The following is a 26,525-nucleotide window of genomic DNA, read 5'->3' as shown; positions in this document are numbered from 1 at the left end:
TATAAAAGGTTTAGAGGAACATATTTATCTGTTATTGTTTCTTGCTAGGAAAACAGAAACCAAAAGTGTCAACTGGAGCTTTTAGCCAACTTAAAAAATAAACTCTTTGTTATGGAATACTTCAAAGAGATGCAGAATTAAAAGAGCAGTAGAATGAACTTCCATGTACCCATCAACCAGCTTCAACAATTAGAAACACACATCATTTTGTAATTCTGTGTATTTCTATTTCCCAGTTTGGGGATAATAAATAATCATACTTGAGCAATAATATTAAATTCTTTGAAAATGAGATACAATTTATCACATAAAATCCTATTATCAAATTTTAGAAACAAAATCAAAATCACTATATTCCTATGATGGTTTTCCATTAATGTTTTATCCCAGATTTAGGTAAGTCAACTATTAATAAAAACAAAAGTGAATTCAACATATTTCTGGCTAAAAATGTTATTAAAAAATAGTATGAAACAAACATTCTAGGAGAAAATAAAGACAAATATATGCCTTATGGTATTTTAAGAGTGGTCAAATCACAGGGAATGGAAAAGACATGAAAGTTTTACTTACACACACACACACACATACATACACAGGTCTTGCAACAAGAACATTTATAATGGCTTAGTAAACATACTCAAAGGGACATCTGGGTGGGTGTGGAGACTAGTGGGAACCTCTGCGTGAAACACTACATGAAAGTCAGGGCTTTCACCACTGACCAGGGCTATTAATATTACCTTTCGTTTCTCATCATCTGGATAAGTCCAATAAGAGATACAATTTCCAGAAAGAACACACCATCTTCGATGCCAGGCACCAAAACCACTAACATCTTCAAATATGGTCTGAAAAGTCAATGAAATGTTAACTTTAGAAACTTGAGGATTGATTAAATGATAAATCTGTATGTTAAACTTCAATATGTTGATATACTTCATAGCTCAAAATCGACTTACATGATTTTCACCACCTTTTACCCTAGTAATGAAACTCACCGATTGCTAATATCCAGAAACTGACCCAGATTTTCAACATCATCTATAAGCATATAGCATTTAAGAACTTCCAGATATTAACCCCAAATAAATATCTCTATCTAATTTAGACCTTTTTAAAGCACACCTTTTTAAAGCATCATGTCCCAAACCAAATGCTCCTTAAACAAGAGAAAAGTGCTTTAAGTGTTGTGGGGTAGAATAATGGGAATATCATACCTTATATGTTGACAAAACCAATGATAGCTTATTAAGTTAGACTTATTTTATGTAAAAGACCAGCATTTAACTTTTATTCAGAACAAAATGGGATTGGAAAAGAGTCAGCGATGGTTCTATGCCTTGACTGATTACTGCGATAAACATCCGAGCTCCCCGCCCCCGGCTGAGCCATCAAGCACACTGAGGAGCAGCTCCCTGCAGTCAGGCAGCTGCTCAGCGCATGCCTTAGACACACAAGCTACATTCTAAAGAGGGGTGACACAGGCATGGCGGTTAAGGTCAGGACTCTGGGAAAGGCAACTAACAAATGGGGCTTTTTTCCATGGAGTACTTCTACTTAAAGTGTAAGTTGGAGCTGCCCCCCCCAACACCTCACTATTTTTTACTTGTAGTCCTACTGAGTTTTAATCACATAAAAGTCTTCACTTTGGATTTAAAAAGGAAAAAGATGTCCTTTAGGAAATAGTATTTTAAAGAACAAAGCAAGTAAAAATATAACAATGCTAGAGATCAGAGGTTGGCAAACTTTTCCTGTGAAGTACCAGAGAGTAAAGATGTTAGACTGCGGGCAATCGGGTCTGTCACAACTATGCAATTCTGCTAGCGTAATGCAAAAGCAGTCATAGGTCATAGATGGTGTGTAAACAAATGAGCCCATGTTCCAATAAAACTTTATTAAAAAAAGTAGCAAGCCACACGTTGCTGACCCAGCTAATATAGATAATCTGAAAGCATCTTCGTGTCTGATTTCAGAATGCATTACAGCTTTTCCACCTTCACATGGATCAACTAAGCTTTACACCAACCCTAGGATAGCGGACATACACTCTTCTTGACTCACTAACTTGTGTGAATTTACCCAAAGTAGGCTTGAGTTAGAAGAGTACAAGCTCTAGCCATGGAGGAAAGTTACTTTGTGTGAAGATATATTTCTATGAGAGAAAGAAGTCTGAAATTTATTAGCTTAATTAACTCAAATTAATTAGCTTACTCTAACCATATATCTTCTTACGCCACCTTTATTTCTTCCTCCCCAGTTTATCCTCTTTCCTCCCCAAGGCATGTTTTTTCTAGGCAACACTGGCTCACAACCATTCAGGGAAAAAAGACAGGAATGTTGCTATTTTGTTCTCAAGCACAAAATTAGTATAAATGACTCACCAGCTCCCTCTTATGTTTATGCTCACCCTTTACATCATAAAGCTAATAGACAAGGAAAAATTTGATGGGTAAGAATAACACATTATTATAATTATTACACCCGATTATAATCAGAGAAGAATAAAAAGAGGACAGCATTTTCATTTTTATAGCTGAGGAAAGTTCAGGCCAAGGAAACTAAATGACAACACATAATCACAAAGCAGAACTGGAACCTTCTAGCTAATCCTGAACTTCCCTCACTTGCTGTTCATCAGTCAAGGCAGAGCTAGACTAGCACCATTTTAGAATCATTTCGCAAGTTTCTCTGGTTGGTAGTCACCTTCCTTCCAGCTGTTCCTGGCATATCAGGAAGGAAAACGGAACCAAGCAACTTCAGTTTCAATTACTATCTCTATTTTAGAGAGGGCAGAAGTAATTAAAAGGTACTGTTTGGCAGGGGATAGCATTTATTTGGGGGAGTTCTGAGCAGTCTCTTAGCACATTTATGTAAGTGTGGATGTGATGGGCTATAGGGTCCAAGACAGCAAACCTGAAGAGATCTAACTAACGCTAACCTAGGTAAGAGCCCAGCTCAAAAAGTCAGTCAGTCAGACACCATATGCAAATGAGCTAGCGGCCATAACAGAGTCTGTTAGTTGCTGAAGGTATCTATAGTAAAATATGAAAATATTTACATTAAAAGAAAAAGTCAATAGGTAAACACTGCCTTCACATCAGAAACTTATAAAAACACTTTTTCAAGAACATCTAGTGCCATCTACTGGATGGACATGTGAAAAAACCTTAAGGCAGTCTGGTTATAGTCACGTTGGCCGCAGAACTCTTCTTTCTGCCCCCTGATAGCAACTGCAAGCTGACATCCTCCGTATCATTCAAATTCTCGCTTCACAAAGAAAACCAGATTAGATTTTCTCTACTTTGTGCACCATACCCACAATCTTCTATGTATTCTACACACATACTTCTCTCCTCTGATAATGGAAAAAGTATATAGTTGACCCTTGAAACAGCCCAGAAGTTAGGGGTGCCGAAAATCCACATATAACTTTTGACTCCCCCCGACCCCCACCAGAAGTGAACTATTAATAGCATACTGTTGACCAGAAGCCATATCGATAACAGAAGCAGTCAATTAACACATATTTTGCATGTTATACGTATTATAGACTGTATTCTTACAATAAAGTGAGTCAGAGAAAAGAAAACGTTAAGAAAATCATAAGGAAGAGAAAATACATTCACAGTACTGTATGTATTTATTGAAACATCCATATATAAATGGACCCACATAAGCGTTGTTCAAGGGTCAACTGTACTTCTGAATAAGATCAATCCCGTGAACGGTGGCTTGGATCTTATTTCTTCTCCCTCTCATGACCTCGTTCTGCATATTACTCCTTAACCCTAGTGCAAGTTCCCCAGTGCATCTTCAATCTCTCTGCCCTATTAGAAGCCACCCAATTGAATTTAAAGATTCTCAAATCTCTCTGATCTTATTAAAATGTTAACCAAATCCTTCTTTCACCCTACATAGTTCTGCAAGTACCACGCTCTATGTCTTCCTCCTTTGCAGCCAAACTTAGTTTCAAAGCGCTGCTGGCATTCTCATTCCTCACCTCCCAACCTGTCCATAACCATCTGCAATCCAGCTTTGTTCTCTGCCTTGTAAATGAGTCCCACGGTCTCTGATAATAGGTCCTGATCTAACTTGACCACTCCCTCTTTCAGATTCTCTCTTTCTTGACAACCATGACACACTGCCCTCCCTGTAGGCTCCTCTGAGAGCTTCACTTTCGAGGTCTGTGGTTTAAATGTTAGTGTTCTTCCTGGTTCTGCTTTGCTCAACTCTCCCTGCACTTTAATTACAATCTCTATGATGCAGATTTCCAAATCTTCATCTCAACCAAAATGTCTATCTTGAGCTTCAAACTCAGATCTTTGGAGTCATCTAAAATTCAGATCATTTAAAACTTAACTTACCCAAACTTCCCACCTTGGGGGATGAAGGAACTGGCATGAGGGAACTTTCTGGGGCAATGTTTTAGACCTTAATAGAAATTTGGGTTATACGGATGTATGCTTGTGTCAAAACTCAGGGATATACACTTAAGATTTGGAGGAACACACTAATGTCTACAGTATACTTTAAAATTCTTCCCCCAAAATTTGGTGTTTTCAGCAATGGCCAGAGGGGTGGCTAGCAGGATGGCTAGGTACTAGGTACATGATAAAGCAAGGATAGTAGAACATGTTAAACCCACAATCTAGATGGTGGGTATACGGGTGTTCAATGCTGTATATCTGCAACTTTCCACAAGAAAATTTGGGGGGGCAAAAAACTTTCTCCCCAAACACGCACACTTGTTCCTCCCCCAAGATCCCTTCTCTTGGTGGCATCACTGCCACCCCACAAGTTGTACAAGGCAGGGATCTAGGGGACAGCCTCACCTCTGTCTTCCAGCCCCTCTGCTGCACAGTCAAATCACTGCGCCTGCTTCATCTCCCCAGGACAGTCCCCGCCACCCCTCGTGGAGTGACCGTCTCCTCACTGGTCTTCTTCAGGGCCGCCAGTCTCCAACCTCCTTTCCACATGGCAGGGAGAGTAACTTTTCTAAACCCCAAATATGATGTTATTCCTCTGCTTAAAATCCTACAAGCGTACGTCGCTGGCTTCAAGACACAGTCCAAGTTCTTTCGATGGCCCTTTAACCCTCAGGCCCGTCTCCCCTAACCACACTGTCCTCTGCAATCGCTCTCCTCCTCGCTCTTCCTCCTCCCCACATACACCAGCGCCCTAAGCGCCGGCTGAATTACCTGCCCCTCACTGTCTGTGCCCTCCTTATCTTTGGTGGGGGTGAGAGGGAGGGCGCAGAGAGTTCCTTTATCTGGAACACTTCTCCCCCCTCTCTCTCCCTGGCTAACTTACTCAGCAGTTTACAAGCTACTTCTTCCAGTGGCCTTCTTTAAGGCCCCTTACCCATTTTCCAGACCTGATGTCCCACCAGTTACCCCCAGGCCCTCTACGCTCCCACCTATTACAGCACAGCATTGCACTTGCCAGTCTACATATGTTTCTCCTTACTATACTAAAAGTTTCTGAGGGGAAGGATTATTTTGTGCAGCCTGTTAGATTCCAGTACCAGAACAGTGACTGGCATAGAGCGGACATGCAACAAATCTTGACTGAACCAGTGTATCACGTAATCACATAGGTGGTCATTCCTATGTGAAACCAAGTCTATACTTCACAATATGGAAAAAGGAAAATATAGATTAAGCAATGTTACTTACTAGAAAACCTCTTTCTTCAACACTTGAATTCACCTGACATTTTATTTTTAAATAAATATGACCTTCCAAAGGAGATAAAAAGGGCACCTGCGAAGACAGAGGGTAAGTTATTTGCAAAACTGTTTCAAAGTGTGATTTTTTTTCTTGATAAAACATGTATAAACCATGAATAAAGAAGATTATGCCTTGAAAGCACAGTATTTTCTAAAGCTGGATTGTAAAACAGGTGGTCCCAAAGGCCACTGGTTCCTTAGCAACAAACGCTTTTGAAGAATAAATTCATTCAAGGTAGAGTTTGATAAAAACAGAACCGTAAGTTCCAAGTTAATGTGATAAAAAAAATTACAGATTTAAGACAAGATTACATGTGCTTAATCATTCTCCATCAACAGAATATACTCCACTGGTAAATTAGCAGCAATATTCAGCAATAAAGAATAATGAGCTGCAGAAATGGAAAAGCTGATCCCCAAATTCATGTGGAATTACAAAAGGTCCCCATTATTAATAACCAAAACAATCTTGAAAAAGAACAAAATTGGAGGAATCCTACCTCCCAACTTCAAAACTTAATCCAAAGCTACAGTCATCAAAACAGTGTGGTAAGGGCATAAGGAAGATCTATAGACTAAAGGAACAGAATTGAGAGCCCAGAAATAAACTCATACAGCTATGGTCAACTGATTTTCAGCAGGGGTGCCGAGGCCATTCAATGAGGAAAGAGCACTCTTGTAAACAAACAGTGCTAGGGAAACTGGATTTCTACCTGCAAGAGTAAAGTTGGTTCCCTATCTCCTATCATACACAGAAATTAACTGAAAATGGATCAAGGATCTAAAACCAGGAAACTCTTAGAAGAAAACATAGGAGTAAATCTTCATGATCATGGATTTAACAACAGTCTCAGATATGACACCAAAGCATGAGCAACAACATGGAACAACAAAATAGATAAACTAGACCCTATCAAAATTGAAAGCTTTTCAGTGAGGATAGAACTACTACATAGTCAAAAACAATCTCACTTCTAGGTATTTATCCAAAAGAATTAAAACCAGATTCTCAAGGGATGTGTGCACTCCCGTGTTCACTGCATTCTTCACAACAGCAAGAGGGGCAAACAACCTACATGCCCCTCAACAGATGAACGGATATAGACAATATGGTACCGAATCCTTTCTCCCCACTTCTCAGTATGAAAACTACTCTAAGCCACCCAGATCTTGTTCTTCTCAAAGGAGGAAGTCTGTCTTCCAGGCTCTGAAACACCCCTGTTTATGTTCTCTTTTGTGCCCGAAGCCATAGCCTGCATTTTGCACCCTAGGTTCTTGAGAGGAAATAGCGTGCCTTTTTCGTGTTTGTTCTCCTAGCCTACACTGCCAACTTATATCCAGGCGTTTCAATAAACGTTTGCTAAAAGGATACTGTTTGGCCAAATAAATACCCAATTTTCCTATTAAAAAAAAAAAAAAGAAAGAAAACGTGGTACACGGGTAACCCCTGGATTTTCAAAAGTCTGCCCACTTCACTTTTACGAAAGACCTACGTTAGTACCTGTTTTTGCTAACTAAAAGAAATCTGAAGAGGATTTTCACTTTCATGAAAAAAGGCAAAAAGCAAAAAGAGCATTTGGCATTTGTGTTTGCAGCTAGTGGTTGTGGAGGCAGCAAGAGTGGCCCCAGCTCTTTCCCCCGGGGACCACACCCAGCACCTCCGCGTCCAGCCGCTGGAGCTCTGAGGGGGTCTGGGAGCATCTGTGCTGTACCTCGATTTATTTTGTGCATCTGTTAGCAAAATGTGGCCTGAGGTACCAGAAAAGCCGAAGAGAAGTTACTTTTGAGTGGAAAAAACTTCTTTTAGGTGAAGACTGGTTTCCAACAATTCAGTCCTCCAACACAATAAAGATAAGTGAAAGGGGGAAATCTTGGCCAGAAAGTGTAGATTTCCAGAGACTAATTCCATGAGACAAACCTCTAACTTTCTGAATTTAAAAGGCATCCATAATGTAGAATCAAAACATCATGTGCCTCATTATCCTTCTTGTTATAAATTCCCTCGTTCTTTCCTTTTCCATGTGGTCAGGTTTTAAGTTCCTCAGGCTCTCAATGCTAATTAATAGATTTCCACATTGAACCCAAAGAATGCTGCTGGTAAAAAGAATCTCATAAAAACTAGAAGAAAATGTCCACTTTTACTCTACAGCTGTGAAAAGCTGACAATATTCTTGGGCAGAAGCTTGTCCTGATGAGGTGAATTGGGAATATTCACAAAACGGTCAATATCACTACCCCCTGCTGAGTGTAGAAACATGTGAAAATATATGATCCTATTCTGTTTTCTGTTTAACAAAAGGGTCTTTGAAGATATTCACACTTCTAAGATTATTGTTAAGAGCTATAAAATGTAACTTATAACCAGCATGGCTGTAATTTTTCATACAGTGGGATATTTCTGAGAGAGAGGGGTACTGTTAATAAGTATACTGGGCCAATGGGCGTACACCAGGATAGTTTCTGCGCACAGGAGAACACCTAATCACTCTTCCTATAACCTCGAAATTTGACAATGCTAACTGGTTGTTTTACTTCACAACTGTTTGCCCTATTAGTATTTAAAATGACATCTCTATTTTCAGTAGGGCATAAATACCTATGAGGTTTCTTTACGTCAAAAGATGGGCTGTGAGATGTCCTTCTCCCTTTATCCATGAAAGTGAAATAAAATCTATGACTATTTTGGATTCTTTATTCAAAGAAAGGATTTGAGAGCCTGTGACTCAATGAGATTCATAATTTAAATTGCAGGATGCCAGATTTAACCTCAAATAGGAAGGCAATCGCTATCAGTGGTATCCTAAATCCATAGAGCAAACAGTCTGGGTAAACTTCAATAGAAATTCCATTCTGAAGGTGATCTCAGAGATAACCTTTGTGACTGTTGTATTGTTGGTCACAGCACCAATAAAATAAGCAAACACTCCCTTATATCACTGGTATCTGGTAGGATATGGGTGACTTGTCTATTCTCTCAAAGTCAATTAAGTAGGGTTATTACATGAGTATAGAAGGTCTTCCATTTTTCTCACCAACTTAAAGAACATTGAACTTAACTATTTTAGATATTCTCCTACATCAACTACAAACTATTAGAATAAATATTTGCTTCCTCCTGCCACTCACAAAAACACATTTGGGACAAATTTTATATCTGATTATATTGTATTTGATTCAGAAAGACACTTCAGAGTATTAGACAGAACCAATTAAATTGAGTGATTTGATTTTGTACTAAATCATGTGGTTGGCTTTTTAAGTTATAATTTCAAAGAAACTAAGAGAATGGAAATACCAGACTTTTTTAAATTTGTAAGTGTGATATTTTGAATTAAAATGGCACCCAAACAATTTTTCAAGACCAGTCTATACTTAACATACATCATTGAAACCTCTTTCATTTTAAAGATTAACAAAATCTCTTACATGCAGAAATTGGCATTGTGTAAATTTCTATATACCCACAGAATGCTTGTAATTGATCTTTGCAAGGATATTAAAAATCCTAAAAACAAAAACCTTCTATAACATATGATTATATTTAATATAATTTTAGTGTTAAATGCATTTTAATTTCAAAATCACTAAACAAAGCATCATCTACATAGCAATATACCTATTAGCCAACTGAGACCAGTTTTATCTGAAACATCACCAGTAGCTCTTTCAATATAGGGGAGGTCAACAATATTGAATACTAAAATTTTAGTTTTAGACAATTGAATACATTTTAGTGTTAGTTATTAATTTGGTGTTTTAGTACCCAGGAAATCAAAGTCGAAGTGAATCCTAAAGAACTGTAACGTGAAAAAAGAATATAGAAGAAAAGCCCAAGTACCAAACATGCATGAAAAAAAGAGGACTGTCAAAAAAAAAAAAAAAGCTTTAAAGAACTATGAGAATAAAAAAAAAAGATGCCCACCTGCAAGAATCTAAAGAAAGAATAATGTACATCATGTCCTTAATTATTTAAAATAACCAAGAACACATAAGAGTGGTTAGTAAAATGAATACATATGAGCCAAAACTTCAAGATTGATTTTTTAAGCTCATTAGTTTCAAGCAAAGAAAATATGGCAACCTTTTCCCGGAACATATAGCCCAGTAGCTCTCGCTCTTTTACATCATAATTTATCTAAAACAAACAAAATAAAAGACAAAAAGAAAAAAAGACTCAAGATCACTCAATTTGTTAAACTAGCTAAATTACTAAATAAAAAGTTATATACATTTTTTTAAATTAACATGTTAAGATAAAACACATTTATGCATTAACAATAATCAAAATTTCAAAGTTAATCTGTTTTTGTCTATTAACTAAAAGAAAAATGTTTCATAGAAATTTCAAGGTAGATTGTTTTAATCTAACCTAATATTCTCTACTGGGAAAACAAGATCCCTGAGAAATGAAGTGACTTTGCTCAATGTTAAAAAGGCAATTACTAGCAGGGTCAATACTAGAAACTAGGCCTCCAAATGTTTATACTTCCTCACCTCCATATTCTGACTAGGAAAATCTCTTAAAATATTTAAAAATATCCCTGTATTATACCACAGGAGTTAGCCCAAGGACCAAAGTTTGCCACTAGTTCTCTGAGCACTCTTTAAATGGTCTTGTTGGCTATTAAAAGTTTAGTCATATCACATTATGGTGAAAAAGCACTCAATAGGGACAGAACACAGATCTGAACTTTGAAGCTTTTAACTTGGGGAGGAAAGTATGGGAAAGAAATCCCTTCGATTCATGAGTACTTTCTAAGAAAGTAACCTATCCTTCCCTATCTTGTCAAAACTAAATCTATATAATAGTATTCATTTCAAAATATCGGTTCAAATGGGCAAGCTGCCATGTTTAAAACTGTAAGCTTAACATCTACATGCAAGAAGTAATACTCCTGTAGTCAGAAGTAACATTTAGAATAAATCAGTATACACTGCTTTGAAGATTTAACTATTATGAGACAGAGAGAGAAATATTACCAACATCAAAAATGTAGGGACACCCATGCCTAGTTAAAATGTACAATTCTAAGAACATACATTTTCAGCCAAAGATTTCAAATACTTGAAAGTCCTGGGGCATTTTCATTGACCTAATTTTTCTAAAAGTAAATAAATACATAAATTTGGATTACCTTGTCCAGAGCAAATTTAGTGTTTCCTACTGAAGATAATGACAGCGTGTAAGATCCAACCAGGGCAAAGTTGCTGGTGCGCACAGCGTTGAGACCACCTGGACTGGCCATGACTGTAGAGAAAGGAAATGAAGGTTAGTTCAGAGTGACTTCTGTGAGTATAAGTAACAACTCTTCACCACAGCCCAATAGAAAGAAATTAAGCTGTCACAGAGAAAACTGCCTCATTTTCCTCCATCTTGAAAGGATGAAAGAAACTGTTGAGTACCTTATATTTAACTTAGGTGAAGTAGCATAGACATTTCTTATCACTCCTTTGGGATGATGTATTTTTAAGACACAAAACTTAAAAATGTATACATAAAGCGATTTTCCTAAAAGAGATGTGAAAAGGCTTCATTGCTCTAGCCTAGGATGACATAATTAGCAGTAGAGACTGTCTCTGCAAAGTTCTTCTTAGTTACCTTCTTGTGCCAAGAAGAGACCAGAAGCCCAAAGGAGGTGAGTGAAACCAGCTCCATCCTAATCCCCTTTGGAAAACTCAGGCCTAAAGCCACTCTAGAGAATGCCTTTCCCAGATTCCTGGCACCCAGGTTCCCAGTGAACTAGAAGGATGCTTCTCTGACATGATACAATTCCAGTCATGATCAGTAAAGTTAAAAAGAAGTCCAGTCCACAGTGTGGAAAGCACAGAACGCCAGAAGCTGGGGTGAAGAGTAAAGCCACGGGCTGCAGCTGTGGCCGGGTAACGGGGTATCCCACGGGTACTGCCTGCTAGAGCCTGAATGACGTGAGGCCGGGCGGCCTATGGCGACATCTGACAGCATGCCATTCTGCCCAGTAATCTTACATGTTACTAAAAGCCGTACAGAAAATATTATTCAAAGGAGACTAAGGTGAACACTCATCAAGATGCCTGTGTGTATAACGTATGTGTGCCGTTGCTCAGCTTGTGCTTGTTCCTTATTCTGTTGTTCGAAATAGTTCAAGATTCACTCACCTGAAGAATGAAGGCTGCTTTTCTAAAAAAAAAAAAAAAAAAGAAATGGTATAAAGAAGCATAAGTTATTTCCTTTACTTGATACAAAGATTTAAATATTAAACTCTTTAACACTGCAAAGATTTCAGCATTTTTCCCTACTTGAAAATCAGAGATTTTCTCCCCAGTAGTATAAAGATTTCTACAGTGCTAAGGGTTTAAAAATGGCTAACCAATTTATAATCCTGTGTGTAAGATGCAGATTTCTCAAGGGGGCTAAATTTTTTTTAAGAATTTACTTACTGTGGTTATAGATGTGAGAAGTCGCTTTGGAGTAATCGCCTAGAAGAAAAGATAACAGTGTCTTTCCTGCTAACCATTACGATTCAGAGCTTAAAACTAACCAACCCTGAGATACTCCCACATAGAAAATAATCCTGAAATAGGAATACATTATACTTGAGTCCTCTCTTAAGGCTTTCCCTATACTGTCATTCCTGTTTTTACTAGAACTAAAATAAAATCCTGCTAGATGATGACTTAGGAAAAGCACAACAGAGCAAAGACTAGGAAAACTGGAAACCAACATGCAGATACTACTGCTTTAGCCTGCACATCAGTCCTAAGTGCTGGTTAACCGAGGAGGTGGCAGGCAAGAGTGCAGAAGAAAGGCTTGAGAGACATTTCAGTGGGCTATAGAAGCTGGTTGTCAAATAAATGCAGAGCAATTAAAACTGACATATCTATTGTTCCTGATAATAATACTCTTACTGGGTTTTTCATTCTCACCTTGGACTTATATGCCTTTTTCTTCTTATCAAAGCCTGAGAGATCTTTCTTTTGTACCTACACACAAACCCAAAACATAATTAGTTTAAGATCTAGTATCTCTAAGAAAAACATAATATTGGTTATTTTGGAAAGCTTTCACTGCTTACCAAGCTGTAAACTTCAATATTTATTTCAAAGTCATTGGACACATCTTGCCTGGAAAAATCAATCATTAAATAAAACAGTAAGGAAAACATCGACTTAATGCCATTAAAAGTTATGCCACTAATAGTGTTGCATTATTCTGCAGTAAAGGAATTCACGGTGTTTTTTAACTACAGGCAGTTGTTACAAACTATTAAAGAATATAAAAATTGGTAAGAACAGTCTGTTTTTCCTATGATACAAGTCAAATCTTTTCTTCAGTATCTTACAACTCAAGAGCTTTAATAAGTACTTTTTTTCTAACTAGATTTTGATTCTGTATTTTCACAATATATTTGTGACACTAAATACATCTTTTCAGTGAGTTAGAATAGTAAGTACATTTAAGATTTAAAACATATATATATATATATATACACACACACATAAAATTAAGGCCCAGATTTTATATATATTTTTATTTGTATTTATTTATATAATATAAAATCTGGACCTTAGTCATTTTTATAATTTATTTATATAATATATAATCTGGACCTTAGTCATTTTTATATTATATATGTAATGTATATTTATATTTTACGTATATATCAACACATTAAATACCTGTAGTCACATGGAAGAAATGCGCTACTCAACGGAAAGAAATATCAGAAACATACAAAAGATTGAAATCAACAAACTGAAACGGAGTTATTTGTCCATAGAATAATATAACTACTGCAAAAGACTATACATTCCATCTGTATTCTCTATTAAGAGAAAAATATGTTTAAACTGTCAAAAGCCTAATTTACTTACAAAGTAAATGTAGTAGTGAATGTCAGAGCATCACCATTAAGAGAATTTGAAGTACATGCTAATGGTGTGGCTACCATATTTTCAGCTCCTGCTTTCAGTATAATTAAGAAATAGTGATTTGCTGCATCTGCAAAAAGTAATCACATTACATAATAAGCACAAGCAAAATCAGATTTGGCTAATCAGCATTTTGGAAGACCAAAGGAAAAAGTAATACTGCGATGAATTTATGTAATTTATCTAAAAATTACTAAAATCAACTTTCCAGATACAAAAAGCTAGGTTAGACACATAAGCAGATAGTCATAATCATCATCAATAAGTTTCATCAAGGGCTCTTCCTATTATTGATTGTGAACTGAAATAACGTCACTCCATATCCATCCATTTCTGCTGACTTCAAATTTTACTTATTGATCCCTAATCCTTTAACTAACAGTATATTCCTCAAAAAGGGAAACTATGGTTTATTATTTCAAAACTGAGATTAAAATACTGTATTTCTGTGAAAGTTACTCGGAGATAAATTCTAATAAAAACATACTGTTTCTTCACTGTCTGTTAGTAAATACCCACGTCTCAAGGTACATACTATTATTACCGATAGATTTCTTCCAGACCACACCAAAATTAGAAAACAGCAACAATCAGAACCTACGTTACCTTGTTCCTACAGGAATGTTCCAACTTTTAAACATCTCCATTCTTTATTTTCCCTGTACCTTAAATTCACTTCTCACCTATGTTTAACTCTCCTTCTCCTCAAAGAGAACGGCCCATGCAAATGAAAACATAAAGGAATCTTAAAAGATTTATTTATATAATATATAATCTGGACCTTAGTCATTTTTATATTATATATGTTTTTATATAATATAAAATTTTTATATTATATATTATATATTATATATGTAATCCATTTTTATATTATATATTATATATGTAATCCATCATGAAAATTTAACGAAACTCTGATTTTATTAAGCTTGCTATAATTACCCTGCCCTGTTTTCAGATCCTGGTGCCATATTCTCCTTTGCCCACTTTGCTATGATTTATCATAGAATACATGTTTAGAAAAGTTTACTTTTTCAATCTAGAGTGACAAAGGCAATAATAATTTCAATAGAATCATCTTCACTGGGTGGTCATCTTCACCTCTACAACCAACAATTCAAGATTTTGGGGATGAATTTTAAATAGAATAGAGTAAGTAAAGTAGATTCTCCTCAGTGTCCCAATACTTTCCACAGTAAAATTAAATAATGAAAGTTGAATGATCTGCTGTATCAAGATATCTCATCTTAGGAAAATATTTTACACTCAAAACTATGTTTAGAGGCACCTGGGTGGCTCAGTTGGTTAAGCGTCTGCCTGCGGTTCAGATCATGATCTTGGGGTCCTGGGATGGAGCCCCGCATCAGGCTCCCTGCTCAGCAGGGAGCCTGCTTCTCCCTCTGCCTCTGCCTCTGCCCCTCCCCCTGCTTGTGCTCTCTCTCGTTCTCTCTCAAACAAAATCTTAAAAAAACAAACAAACAAAAATCTATGTTTAACTTGCCTTCCTTTCAGTTAGAGCCATGTCTGTTCCCGTGTGGATCAGCAACCCCATATATGAAATTTTCCCTTGGTTATTTTTACGTATATATCTTCATTAAAGGAACTACAGGCCCAAATACAAGCTGTGCGTCGTTTTGCATGCTCTACTTGCTCCCATTTGCATAATTCCTATCTAGGTAAGGCTCATAATTTAACATAGGATCTAGAAGTGATGCAAATAAAAATCACCATACCTGGTTTCTGAACTGTACCACAGACAAAATCTGCTTTTAGAGGCAAGCGGATTTCTGACAAAGTAACTGATCCTTTGGATGGGACAAATTCACTTGGGGCAATGGGACCAGTCTTATTCTTCCTCTGAGGCCCTTCACTCTTCAATTTATTCAACTCCTCAATCAAAAGTGTTCTCTTCTCAGCTATGTAAAAATATGCAATATCACAAATATGAAAAATTGCAAATGTTTCTACAGGAGACCAATTCAAGAAAACGCACTGATGTGGCAAAGGTACTTAAGATCAAAGACAAGCAGGTGGTAGGTTGTTGGGTAAAACCTTGACCGCTCATCTGTTTAAAACATCTTGATAATTTAATGCTTGAACTTTTTGCCAGTTTTCTTGCGTGGTATAATTTCTCCACGCTAACATGCCCTGTCATCCATCACTATACATACACAACAAAACTCACATACTTTTTTAGCTACATGTGGATAGCTAGGTGCAGAGACAGTGTGTGTATATGAATACACACACACATATGTAAATATATTCATATATTCATTTTTGGCATACTCTTCACAACTACATTTCTTCAAATGCATTCCAATTCCTTTCACCTTTTATGCAAACTACAGTTTATTTTGCAGAGTATTCACAAATGTTATAAGAAACAAAAACATAGATCAACTGAAACAGAAAAAGCCCTTTCTTTAAAATAGAGATTTCTAACTATCCTAGACAAAAGAGTCTTTCCTGGTTTGAAATTCTGTTGGAATTGTTTCAAATTGTTTCAAGTGTATCACACGTACTTGCAATGAGGAGAAGTCTTTCCGCTTCAGCTTCTTCTAGTGACCCTTTTCCGTGATCTTCATCAACACAACAGTTAAGAGCCTGGCTAGCTTGATAGATTACTGTCTGCTGCAAATTTATTTCATTATTGAGTTCCTAGGGAAACCAACGAAAGGAGGAAAAAACTAAAATTTTTATCGCCATTTTTACTTTATTTTTCTTTTTAAAGATTTTATTTATTTATTTGACAGAGAGAGAGAGAGACACAGCGAGAGAGGGAACACAAGCAGGGGGAGTGTGAGAGGGAGAAGCAGGCTTCCCGCCGAGCAGGGAGCCCTATGAGGGGCTCGATCCCAGGACCCTGGGATCATGACCTGAGCCGAAGGCAGACGCTTAACGACTGAGCCACCCAGGCGCCCCATTTTTACTTTATTTAAACTTCAGTTCTTACTAAGCCTGTTGGATAATTTCCAAAATATCCAGAGTAAAGTCAAAATGTTACTGTTTCACAGTTCAAGTGTATATACTATGCACCAAAAACATTCAACATGCTGCTATAATTACATTGTAAACATTCTTTCTTATGAAAAGACTTTCTACTCATATTTATTAAAATTATAATTGGGGCTATGTTCAACAAAGTAGTAAAGATTTAGAAATTATCTGATTCATTTAATTTAAATTACACGTATGTTATACTTTTAAAAATGCCTTCCTCAGCATAAAAGAACTTGTAAGGGCAAAACAAATTTCACACTTCACCACCATCCAACTTACAGTTATACTTTAAGGATATTTATGACAAACATGTTTAAATATTTCAGAAATATCAAACAAGCTTCCAGCGTTTCCAACAAAGGAGACCTTCCTTTCTCAAGTTACACTGAATTCAAGAGCAATTTACTGAGTGTGTCAGACAATGCTCTAATCAGTCGGGATATAGAGATGAATAAGGCTGGGCCCTTGTCCTTAAGGAATGTACAGAAAACATTCCAAATCTCCTTTCCACAGAAGTACATACCTGCATTTTCTGTTTGATATTAACTTGACCAGGAAAGGCATTCTTTTTCTCATCTAACTTTGAAGTAACATCTTCCTTCCGAACAATCACCTGCTTTATTGAAGGACGTTCTGTTTCCTTGAATCTTTGAGATCTGTATGCATCAATGCTTCAGGAAACAAGGTATACTCTATTAGAAATCCAGCAACACATTGAGCGCTCTCTTTTATTGAACATGTGGAATGAAAAATGCCATTTGGTAAAAGAGAGGCTGACAAAAGTTATTCCAAAGTTTTATAGGTGAATTAATAACGTAATTATAAATTGTAACACAACTTGCTATATCTAAACCATGACCCTTAGTGAGTGAATGCCTTCTGAAACATTCTTACCTATAAAGAAGATCACGATCTTCAGAACCAATGCCATCACCTGACTCAGCTCGAGGGACACGGGTTCTTTGGAATTTTCCCGGCTTTGGACTTTCATCACTTACACTGGTGTCTTCTAATTCCAATCTAGGTGAGGAAACTAAACTCTGCAGTGGAGCACATCAGGTATTAGTAGATTTTATGGATGACATGGATTCTAAATGATAATTCTGAGGGAAGGTATAAATTCTCTATTGTTAGGAATAAACATCCAATAAGTCAACTGATTCATCATAAAAACAAAGCCAACTAAAATAAGTTCCTAAATAGTAAATGAATAAAAGTTCAAAGACTGCTAAAACCTACATTTGCAACTCTCTTAAAAAATATTTCTAATTGGGGCGCCTGGGTGGCTGAGTCATTAAGCGTCTGCCTTTGGCTCAGGTCATGATTCCAGGGCCCTGGGATCGAGCCCCACATCGGGCTCCCTGCTTGCAGGAAGTCTGCTTCTCCCTCTCCCACTCCCCCTGCTTGTGCTCCCTCTCTCGCTGTGTCTCTCTCTGTCAAATAAATAAATAAAATCTTAAAATATATATATATTTCTAATTGAATCAATTTCCTGAGCTACAGTTATTCAATTTAGGGTGATAGCTAATAATAACAGTCAGCTGTCAATAAATGTTAGTTCTCTGTCTGGTGCTAAATACTAATATATTAATGATGTAATATTCACATCAACCCGCACTAGTTTTAACCTTGTTTAACAGGTGAGGGAACTGTGGTAAAGAGGTTAAATAACTTGGGCCATAAACAGACAATGGCAGAGCCAGAATTTGAGCCCACGTCTGGCCTTTTAAACCATGTCACGGTTTGTATTTTATCTAAGGTCACAGGAAACCACTGAAGCATTTTAAGCTCTCTTTTAAGAGAACTGACATCAGAGTTCCAGAACTCCCCTGGCTACAGAGGGCCAAATCCCCATGTACCAACTAAAACAAAAGGGGATCCCATTATAACTGTATGTGTCCCAGGCCTGGTAACATTTAGTCCTTCCTTACCTCTGGACTTACCACACCAACTGTCTGTGCTAATGGAGCAAGTAAAGACATTGAGGAGATATTCAGTGCATCTTCCTGTTCTTCATGGTCCATCTCCTCTTCGCTCTTTTCCACATCTAGCTCACCTTCCACCAGGACATCACTGAAGATGTCATTAATTACTTTTGAACTATTGATATCATCATCATCATCATCCACACTCATCTCAGTTTCACGTACCACTTCTGAAAAAGATTTCAGTAGGTGGATTCTGTGACTCAGACCTTTCAGAATTAAAGGGATAGCAGAGCAGATCTCAAATTCATGTGCTTACTAAATAAACAGCAAAGCAATAAAAGTTGGAACTGTCTAGGGGCGCCTGGGTGGCTCAGTCGGTTAAGCGTCTGCCTTCGGCTCACGTCATGATCCCAGGGTCCTGGGATGGAGTCCTGTATACGGCTCCCTGCTCAGCGAGGAGTCTGCTTCTCCCTCTCCCACTCCCCCTGCTTGTGTTCCCTCTCTCGCTGTGTCTCTCTCTGTCAAATAAATAAGTAAAATATTAAAAAAATAAATAAAAGTTGGAACTATCAAAAGCTGATTCAATGCTTTGGGTTTAAGAAAGAATATTAACAAAGAATGCAAATGACAAGATAATAGCCAAAAGCTTCAGACTTACAAAAAATGTTCTTTCAAGTAACTCGTTTTCTATTGTTGGGGAGTTCCCTTTCACATGGCAGTGAATAATAGGGAAATATTAACATCACTTAAGACAGGGGTCCCAAATAATCTTCAAGAGCCACTAATTCCTCTAAGAGTATATAAAGAGTGTGGAAGGACAGCACATTTCCTTTCCCCGTGAAAGTGAGTGACAGCCTTAATCAGATTTTCACAGGGGTCTGTGACCTAAAGATAACTGTTAACAGTGCTATCTCTTTGTGGAAGCTAGAGTATTTCCTAGTTAAAAAAGAGAGAGAGAGAGAGAGAGAATATTACAAAATCACAAGACATTTTGAAATACAGGACACTATATATTTGAATATGTGCTTCTTGAGAAAATCTGCTGAGGAAAAGGAAGGGGGTGATTTTTTCCTATCCTGCCCTGGATCCAGATCTCTCCTGGATGGTCTTGGGCACCCTTGAAGTCTATCCACTTTGGGCCACAACAGAAGGACTTCAGTCAGACCCTCAGACACAAAGTTTATTCTCCAATTCTAGTCACATTGGAGGTTTGGGCTTCAGCATATGAATTTTGGGGGTGTACAGTTCCATCCATAACAAACGATGAGCTGAGATTTGTTTACTGCAGGCTCCCTGACACACAGCATGGTTGAAATGAAATAAGATGCTGGGGCAAGCAAGAAGATCCCCTGGAAATTCACATTCAAGAAAAGGGTGCTATTTAAATTCAAGGCACTGAGGGGAGTATCTAGTGAAAAACGTTGGGTTAAATGACTTTATTTTTACTCAGATCTGGTTATGGACCATTTATCATCTGCTGTATCAGGAACTGTAGGAGGCATCCTTGATTAATCCTAACAACATTCCTTTGAGGTGGCTGCCATCATTCTCCGTTGAAGAGATGACAGAGACTTGGCCAAGGTCACATTGCTATCTAGTGCCTAAGCCAAATTGAAAACCAGATTTGTTTAATGGTTAAGTCAGCACCCCTTCTAGTTGCAGACTATTTTGCAACAGTGAGTGTTTTGTTTGTTGTTTTGTATTTTGCAAATTGAGAACAAGATGGGATTAATAAAAATTTAGATAATTTACTTCTCATGAATGTAAATTCTAGACAGTATCAATAAATCACACACTTTGGAAGCTTAGGGAAATTAAAAAAAAAAAGTATGTGCTTCTACCAATATATTAATAGGAAATAAAGCATAAAAACCAACCAGTCTGCTGCTTGACCTTTGGGTCTGATGTTACTTTTAAAGACTTATCCTCTTCTAAAAACAATGTGATTTTCAAAGGGCTAGACTTCGTCATTTCACATTCAGTAAAACCTAAAAAAAAAATTGTAAGAAAAATCATATTAGTGTATGTTAAGAACCTAGAATTTTTCAGTTAAGGAAACTTATTCTTTTTTTCTGATTATAAAACTATGCATTTCAAATCTAGAAATGTATAGAGAATCCCCCAAGCCAACGGTCTTCTCTTCACGGTCTCATTTCTCTCTTCCTCCCCAAAGAGAAAGGGGATGCCAGTATTACCAGGTTATTTTTTGTTCTGCCAGTTTTGCTGCTATGTATGCAAATGTGTACATCCTTTTGTCTTATCAGAAGGTGATCATACTATGTATGCTGTTCTGCATTTTGCTTTTTACTTTTTTTTTTAAAGAAAAAAAAAGAGGGGCGCCTGGGTGGCTCAGTCGTTAAGCGTCTGCCTTAGGCTCAGGTCATGATCCCAGGGTCCTGGGATCAAGCCCCGCATCAGGCTCCCTGCTCAGCAGGAAGCCTGCTTCTCCCTCTCCCACTCCCCCTGCTTGTGTTCCCTCTTTCTCGCTGTGTCCCTCTCTGTCAAATAAATAAATAAAACCTTTAAAAAAAAAAAAAAAGAAAAAAAGCCAATGGCAGAGCCAGGATTTGAGCCCAGTAGTGAAAGACAATGAATTGTGGATCACTACATCAAAAACTAATGATGTATTGTATGGTGACTAACATAATAAAATAAAATTAAAAAGAATAAAATAAAATAGTGTCAATAAAAACACTTCACAAACTAGCAATAGAAGGAAACTACCTCAACATAATAATAGGAAAAGCCAATGGCTAACATGATACCCAGTAGTGAAAGACTGAAAGCTTTTCCTCTAAGATCAGGAACAAGGCAAGGATGGCCACTCTCACCACTTCTATTCGGCATAGCTTTGGAAATCCTAGTCAGAGCAATAGGCAAGAAAAAGAAATAAAAAGCATCCAGATTTTTTTTTTTTTAAGATTTTATTTATTTGACAGAGAGAGACACAGTGAGAGAGGGAACACAAGCAGGGGGAGAGGGAGAGGGAGAAGCAGACTTCCCACTGAGCAGGGAGCCCGATGCAGGGCTTGATCCCAGGACCCTGGGACCATGACCTGAGCCGAAGGCAGACGCTTAACGACTGAGCCACCCAGGCGCCCCAAAAAGTATCCAGATTTTTAAAAGGAGAAGTAAAATTACCTCTGTTCATAGAATAAAATACTTAGGGGAAAAAAAGAGTAAAATACTTAGGAATAAACTTAACCAAGGAGGTGACAGACTTGTATGCCAAAAGCTACAAAACATTGCTGAAAGACATTAAATAAGACACAAATAGGTGGAAAGACATCCCATGTTCATGGATTGGAAGACTTAATATTGTCAAGATGTCAATACCACCCAAAGCAATCTACAGATTCAATGCATTCTTATCAATAGCATTTTTTGGAGAAACAGAAAAGTCCATCCTAAAATTCATATGGAGCTTCAAGGGACCTTGAACATCCAAAATAATTTTGTAAAAGAACAAAATTGGAAGACTGACATTTTCTGATTTCCGAACATATTACAAAGCTACAGTAATCAACACAGTATGGCACAAACATAGATACATATACCAATGGAATAGAATAGAGAGCCACAAAACAAAACCTCACATATTTGGTCAAATGATCTTTGACAAGGCTGCCAAGATGATTTGGTGGGGAAAGGAAGTCTCTTCAACAAATGATGTTGGGAAAAGTGGATATTCACATGCAAAAAATGAAGTTGGACCTTATCTGACACCATATACAAAAATTAACTCACAGTGGATTAAAGACCCAAATGTAAGACTCAAAACGATAAAGGTCCTAGAAGAAAACATGGAGGAAATGCTTCATAACAATGGATTTGGCAATTTCTTGGGTGTGACATCAAAAGCACAGGCCGCAAAAGCACAAACAGACAAATGGGACGACATCAAACTTAAAAACTTTTGTGTATCAAAGGATACATTCAACAGAGTTGCAAAGACAACCTACGGAATGGGGAAAATATTTGCAAACTGTATATGGGATAAGAGGTTAATATTCAGAATATATAAAGAGCTCCTAAAACTCAATAACAAAAATAAAATATCCTGATTAGAAAACGGGCAAAGGACTTGAACAGCTATTCCTCCAAAGATGATATACAAACAGCCAACAAGCATATGAAAAATGCTCAACACCACTAATTGTAAAAGAAACAAATCAAAATCACAATGAGCTATCACCTCACACCCCTAAGGATGGCTACTATCAAAAAACAAAAAAACAAAAACAACAACAAAGAAAATAACAAGTGTTGGCAAGGATGTGGAAAAACTGGAACCCCTGTGCTGTGTTGGTGAGATTGTAAAATGGTGTGACTGCTACAGAAAATAGCATAATGGTTCCTCAAAATACTTAAAGTAGATCCACTATATGATCTAGCAACCCCACTACTGGGTATATACCAAGAATTGAAAGCAGGGTCTCAAAGAGATATCTGCATACCATGTCCCTAGCAGCATTACTCACAATAACCAAGAGATGGAAGCAACCAAAATGTCCATTGACAGACAGTGGCTAAACAAAATGTATATATATACATGATGGAGTATTATTCTGCCTTAAAAAGCAAGGAATTCCTGTCACATGCTAGGACATGGATAAACCTTGAGGACATTATGCTAGTTACAGGGTGCCTGGGTGGCTCAGTCAGTTAAGTGTCCAACTCTTGGCTTCGGCTCAGGTTGTGATCTCAGGGTCATGGGATAATGCCGTGTGTTGGGCTTCATGCTCAGTGCAGAGTCTGCTAAAGTTTCTCTCTCCCTCTCTCTCTCTGCCCCTCCCTCCCTGCGTTCTAGCTCTCTCTCTCTAAAATAAATAAATCTTTAAAAAAAAAAAAAAGCTTGTTACAAAAGGATAAATACTATAGGATTCCACTTATATGAGTTATCTAAAATAGTCAAATTCATAGAAACAGAAAGTAGAATGGTGGTTGCCAGGGGCTCGGAAGAAGAGGAAATGGGGAGTTGTTGCTTGATGTGTATAGTTTCAGTTCTAATGATGAATAAGTTCTGGAGATCTGTTCCACAATGATGTGTACGTACTTAACACTACTGAGCCATGCACTTAAAAATTGTTAAGATGGTAAATTTTAGTAATGTGCTTTTTACTATAATTTAAAAAAAAATGTTTAAGTGTCTATGATATATTAAATGTCATTCCATACAAAGCTATCTTATTCTTTAAAGCAGCTACATAATATTTGGGGACATGGATTTAGCACCATTTATTTAAACAGTTTTGTACTGATGGACATTGAGGTCATTTACACCTTTTTACTATTACAAATAGTGCTGCAATTCATCTCTTTGTATATACATCTTTACACACTAGTTTTAAGAATTCAACTTATAGAAACACTTACAGAGAAGCTAAATTAAAGAGCATGCACACTCTACAATTCAACAGATCTTACTGGATCTTTTTCAGGGAAAAAAAAAAAGGGGGGAGCTGTAGTGATCTATCCTCCCATCAAGAGCATGAGTTCTGAGTCGGAAAGAGAACTAAGGAAGAAGCATATTGTACAGTAGAAATGAAAGAATGAGTAGCAATAAAGAAATTAATCTATCTTTTTACATTAAAGCGGTGTTTCTGCTTTCCGATGCAATTTCCAAAACTATAGTAGACGGAAAGCTACACGTAAGTGGAGCAGAAGTAGAAAATGCTGACCTGTAGGTTCTGTGTCGGAAGGTTTCCCTGGTGTCTGATTTTCTGTCACCTTTTCTGTTACTGGAAGCGATGGGGTGTTTGAAACAGCAGGATGTTTTCTGAGGGGAGTGTTCTGACAGTGAATTTCCTACAAAAAGCAAATGAAGATGTTATTCCTCAAAACTATAGATTTTTTTTTTCTTTTTGCGTGTTATTAAATGAAACAAACACAAGTCATTATATAAGCTTCCTCAGAACAAAATAATGTATGTGAAAGATCCCAGCTATGTTTAGAACACAAGAAGCCCTCGGTGCGGGTTCAGTATTCTCAGTAATTCCCAGGATGTACTTTAAGAGACTAGGAGGCAAGAAGGAAAATTCCCATCAGAGTAGTTTTAGATAAACCGATTAAAGTGAAAGCCACACACAGAGAAAAGCAATTCCCCTGGGCCACTTATCTCATCCCACACCTATAAAATCTACTGACAGTTCCTACATCAAGATTCCCCTTAACATTTACTCAGTAGGTAAAAGGCAAAGAAAACAAAGAACAAAAACAGAATGTGGAAAAAAAAGGAAAGGAAAAAAAAATCCCTCATCTGAGTCTTTATCATTGACAAGGCCATGGAAGAAAAACATTCACTGTTTTTGAAAAGGCTCTATGATTAAAGCAACAGTAGAAATAATCAAATAAGAGTAAGAATAACAGCAACTAATCCTTAATAGAGCATAATACACGCCAGTCATTTTTCAAAGCACTTGACATTATTGCCTCCCCAGTCCTCCCAATAACCCTGTAAGTTAGGTGCTATTACTGCCATTTTACCAATGAAAAGATTGAGACACAGAGGAGTTAAGTGACTTGTACACTTGGCCAGTAACTGGCAGGGCCAGTTTACAAACCCACATATTTTCATTCCAGAGAGAGTTCCAGACTATTTTGACTCTCAAGTTAGAAGGAGCTTTTGATGCATGAACACAGAGTAAACTATCGAATGCTGTGCTGCAGACCCGACTCTCCTGTGAAGGCAGGACTTACCTACAATCTTCTGTATACAGGTGGTTCTCTCCCCTTTCTCTCCCCTACACCCTGACAACATGAGGGACAGCCCCTCCCAGGTGTCTAACAATAATTCCACGCTCTTAGTAATTCTCTCCTGCTGGCGCCATCCCCACTTCAGCAGTCCAAGACCTGCCATCATCTGGGTGGTATGGGTAGCCGCAAGTACCTTCTAGCCAACATCCTGGCCCTCAGTTGCATAAATGCTTCAGCTGCAAAGACCTTCACCACCACTCCAATTCAGCCATCCCCTGGAGTCAGCTTCTTCCCTGAAACCCTCCAATCTCTCTAGCTTTCTTACTCAGGAATTTCTACTAGATCCTGTTCTTTGGCCTCATGGGAACTTCTGGTCGTTTGATGCTTTTCTTCCTGTCACCCCTGCCTATTTTCTTATGCCTCCATCCAGGTTAGATCTCATGACCCTTCAGTTCAACCACGATCTCACCAATACCTTCAACTCCCTCACCTCAACTGTACTTCCACTCCTCATGTCTAGCAAACCCTATCCCTGGGACCACCCACCTTCTCCATGTTTATATCCAGGCTCTTTGGACATATCTAGAGGAAAAACTCACAACTGAGTTTGATCCCATTAGGAATGTATGCTCTCATACCCCACCTGAGTCTCAACACTACTCCTTAGTCCTTCTCTTTCCGGGTCAGCTCTCTCTCCCATCCTCCAGTGTATCACACCTGTCACCTCCCCTTCCCTAAGGATGAACAAAACAGAAGTAACCACATAGAAATTCTACCAGTCTTCTGTCACCATAGTTCTAAAACCACCTGCCGCCAAACATATTGCTTTCCTTCTTCCTTATCACACCTGGAACCTGTCCTAATCCTTTCCCTTCATGGTGCTCTGGAGTTCATCCAATCCACTCTTACCTCTTGAAAGGTTTACCCCAACCTATCAGTATCACTTAACCCTCTATCATAAAACTCTTAATTTTTTTTTTTAGATTTTATTTATTTATTTATTTAGAGTGTATGCACATGCACAAGCAGGGAGAGACAGAGGGAAACAGAGAATTCCAAACAGGTCCACGCTCAGCATGGAGCCCAGCGTGGGGCTGGATCCCATGACCCCAAGGTCACCTGAGTCAAAATCAAGTCAGATGCTTAACTGGCTCAGCCACCCAGGTGCCCTATAAGCCTCTTACTTTTGACATTAAAATTGACTTAGGTCTCCTCAGAAAGAACAAAACAAACACAAACCATACTTCACTTCCTCATCC

General features: G+C 37.7%; 1 protein-coding gene across 3 annotated transcripts in view; it reads right to left on the bottom strand.

Moving 5' to 3' along the window:
- The window catches only part of ANLN (anillin, actin binding protein), a 49,512-nt gene that overhangs the window by 3,092 nt on the left and 19,895 nt on the right, over nucleotides 1–26,525 (bottom strand). For 2 of the 3 annotated variants that reach the window (XM_078059461.1, XM_036101072.2), the window contains exons 8-22: nucleotides 24,252–24,378; nucleotides 20,448–20,558; nucleotides 18,574–18,797; nucleotides 17,537–17,682; nucleotides 17,166–17,313; nucleotides 16,165–16,300; nucleotides 15,373–15,555; nucleotides 13,583–13,709; nucleotides 12,784–12,832; nucleotides 12,635–12,691; nucleotides 12,149–12,187; nucleotides 11,867–11,888; nucleotides 10,867–10,979; nucleotides 5,679–5,765; nucleotides 744–851 (exon numbers count right to left, since the gene is read on the bottom strand). In XM_078059461.1, the coding sequence (XP_077915587.1) occupies nucleotides 744–851; nucleotides 5,679–5,765; nucleotides 10,867–10,979; nucleotides 11,867–11,888; nucleotides 12,149–12,187; nucleotides 12,635–12,691; nucleotides 12,784–12,832; nucleotides 13,583–13,709; nucleotides 15,373–15,555; nucleotides 16,165–16,300; nucleotides 17,166–17,313; nucleotides 17,537–17,682; nucleotides 18,574–18,797; nucleotides 20,448–20,558; nucleotides 24,252–24,378 (1,677 nt within the window). Of the gene's footprint in view, nucleotides 1–743; nucleotides 852–5,678; nucleotides 5,766–9,812; nucleotides 9,867–10,866; nucleotides 10,980–11,866; nucleotides 11,889–12,148; nucleotides 12,188–12,634; nucleotides 12,692–12,783; nucleotides 12,833–13,582; nucleotides 13,710–15,372; nucleotides 15,556–16,164; nucleotides 16,301–17,165; nucleotides 17,314–17,536; nucleotides 17,683–18,573; nucleotides 18,798–20,447; nucleotides 20,559–24,251; nucleotides 24,379–26,525 lie in introns of all 3 variants that reach the window. The other variant, XM_078059460.1, reaches the window with a different exon arrangement.

This window comes from Halichoerus grypus, chromosome 12 (assembly GCF_964656455.1).
Source record: "Halichoerus grypus chromosome 12, mHalGry1.hap1.1, whole genome shotgun sequence".
Taxonomy (NCBI): domain Eukaryota; kingdom Metazoa; phylum Chordata; class Mammalia; order Carnivora; family Phocidae; genus Halichoerus; species Halichoerus grypus.
Note: the sequence above shows the minus strand (reverse complement) of the source record. Positions and strands in the feature narration are given on the sequence as shown.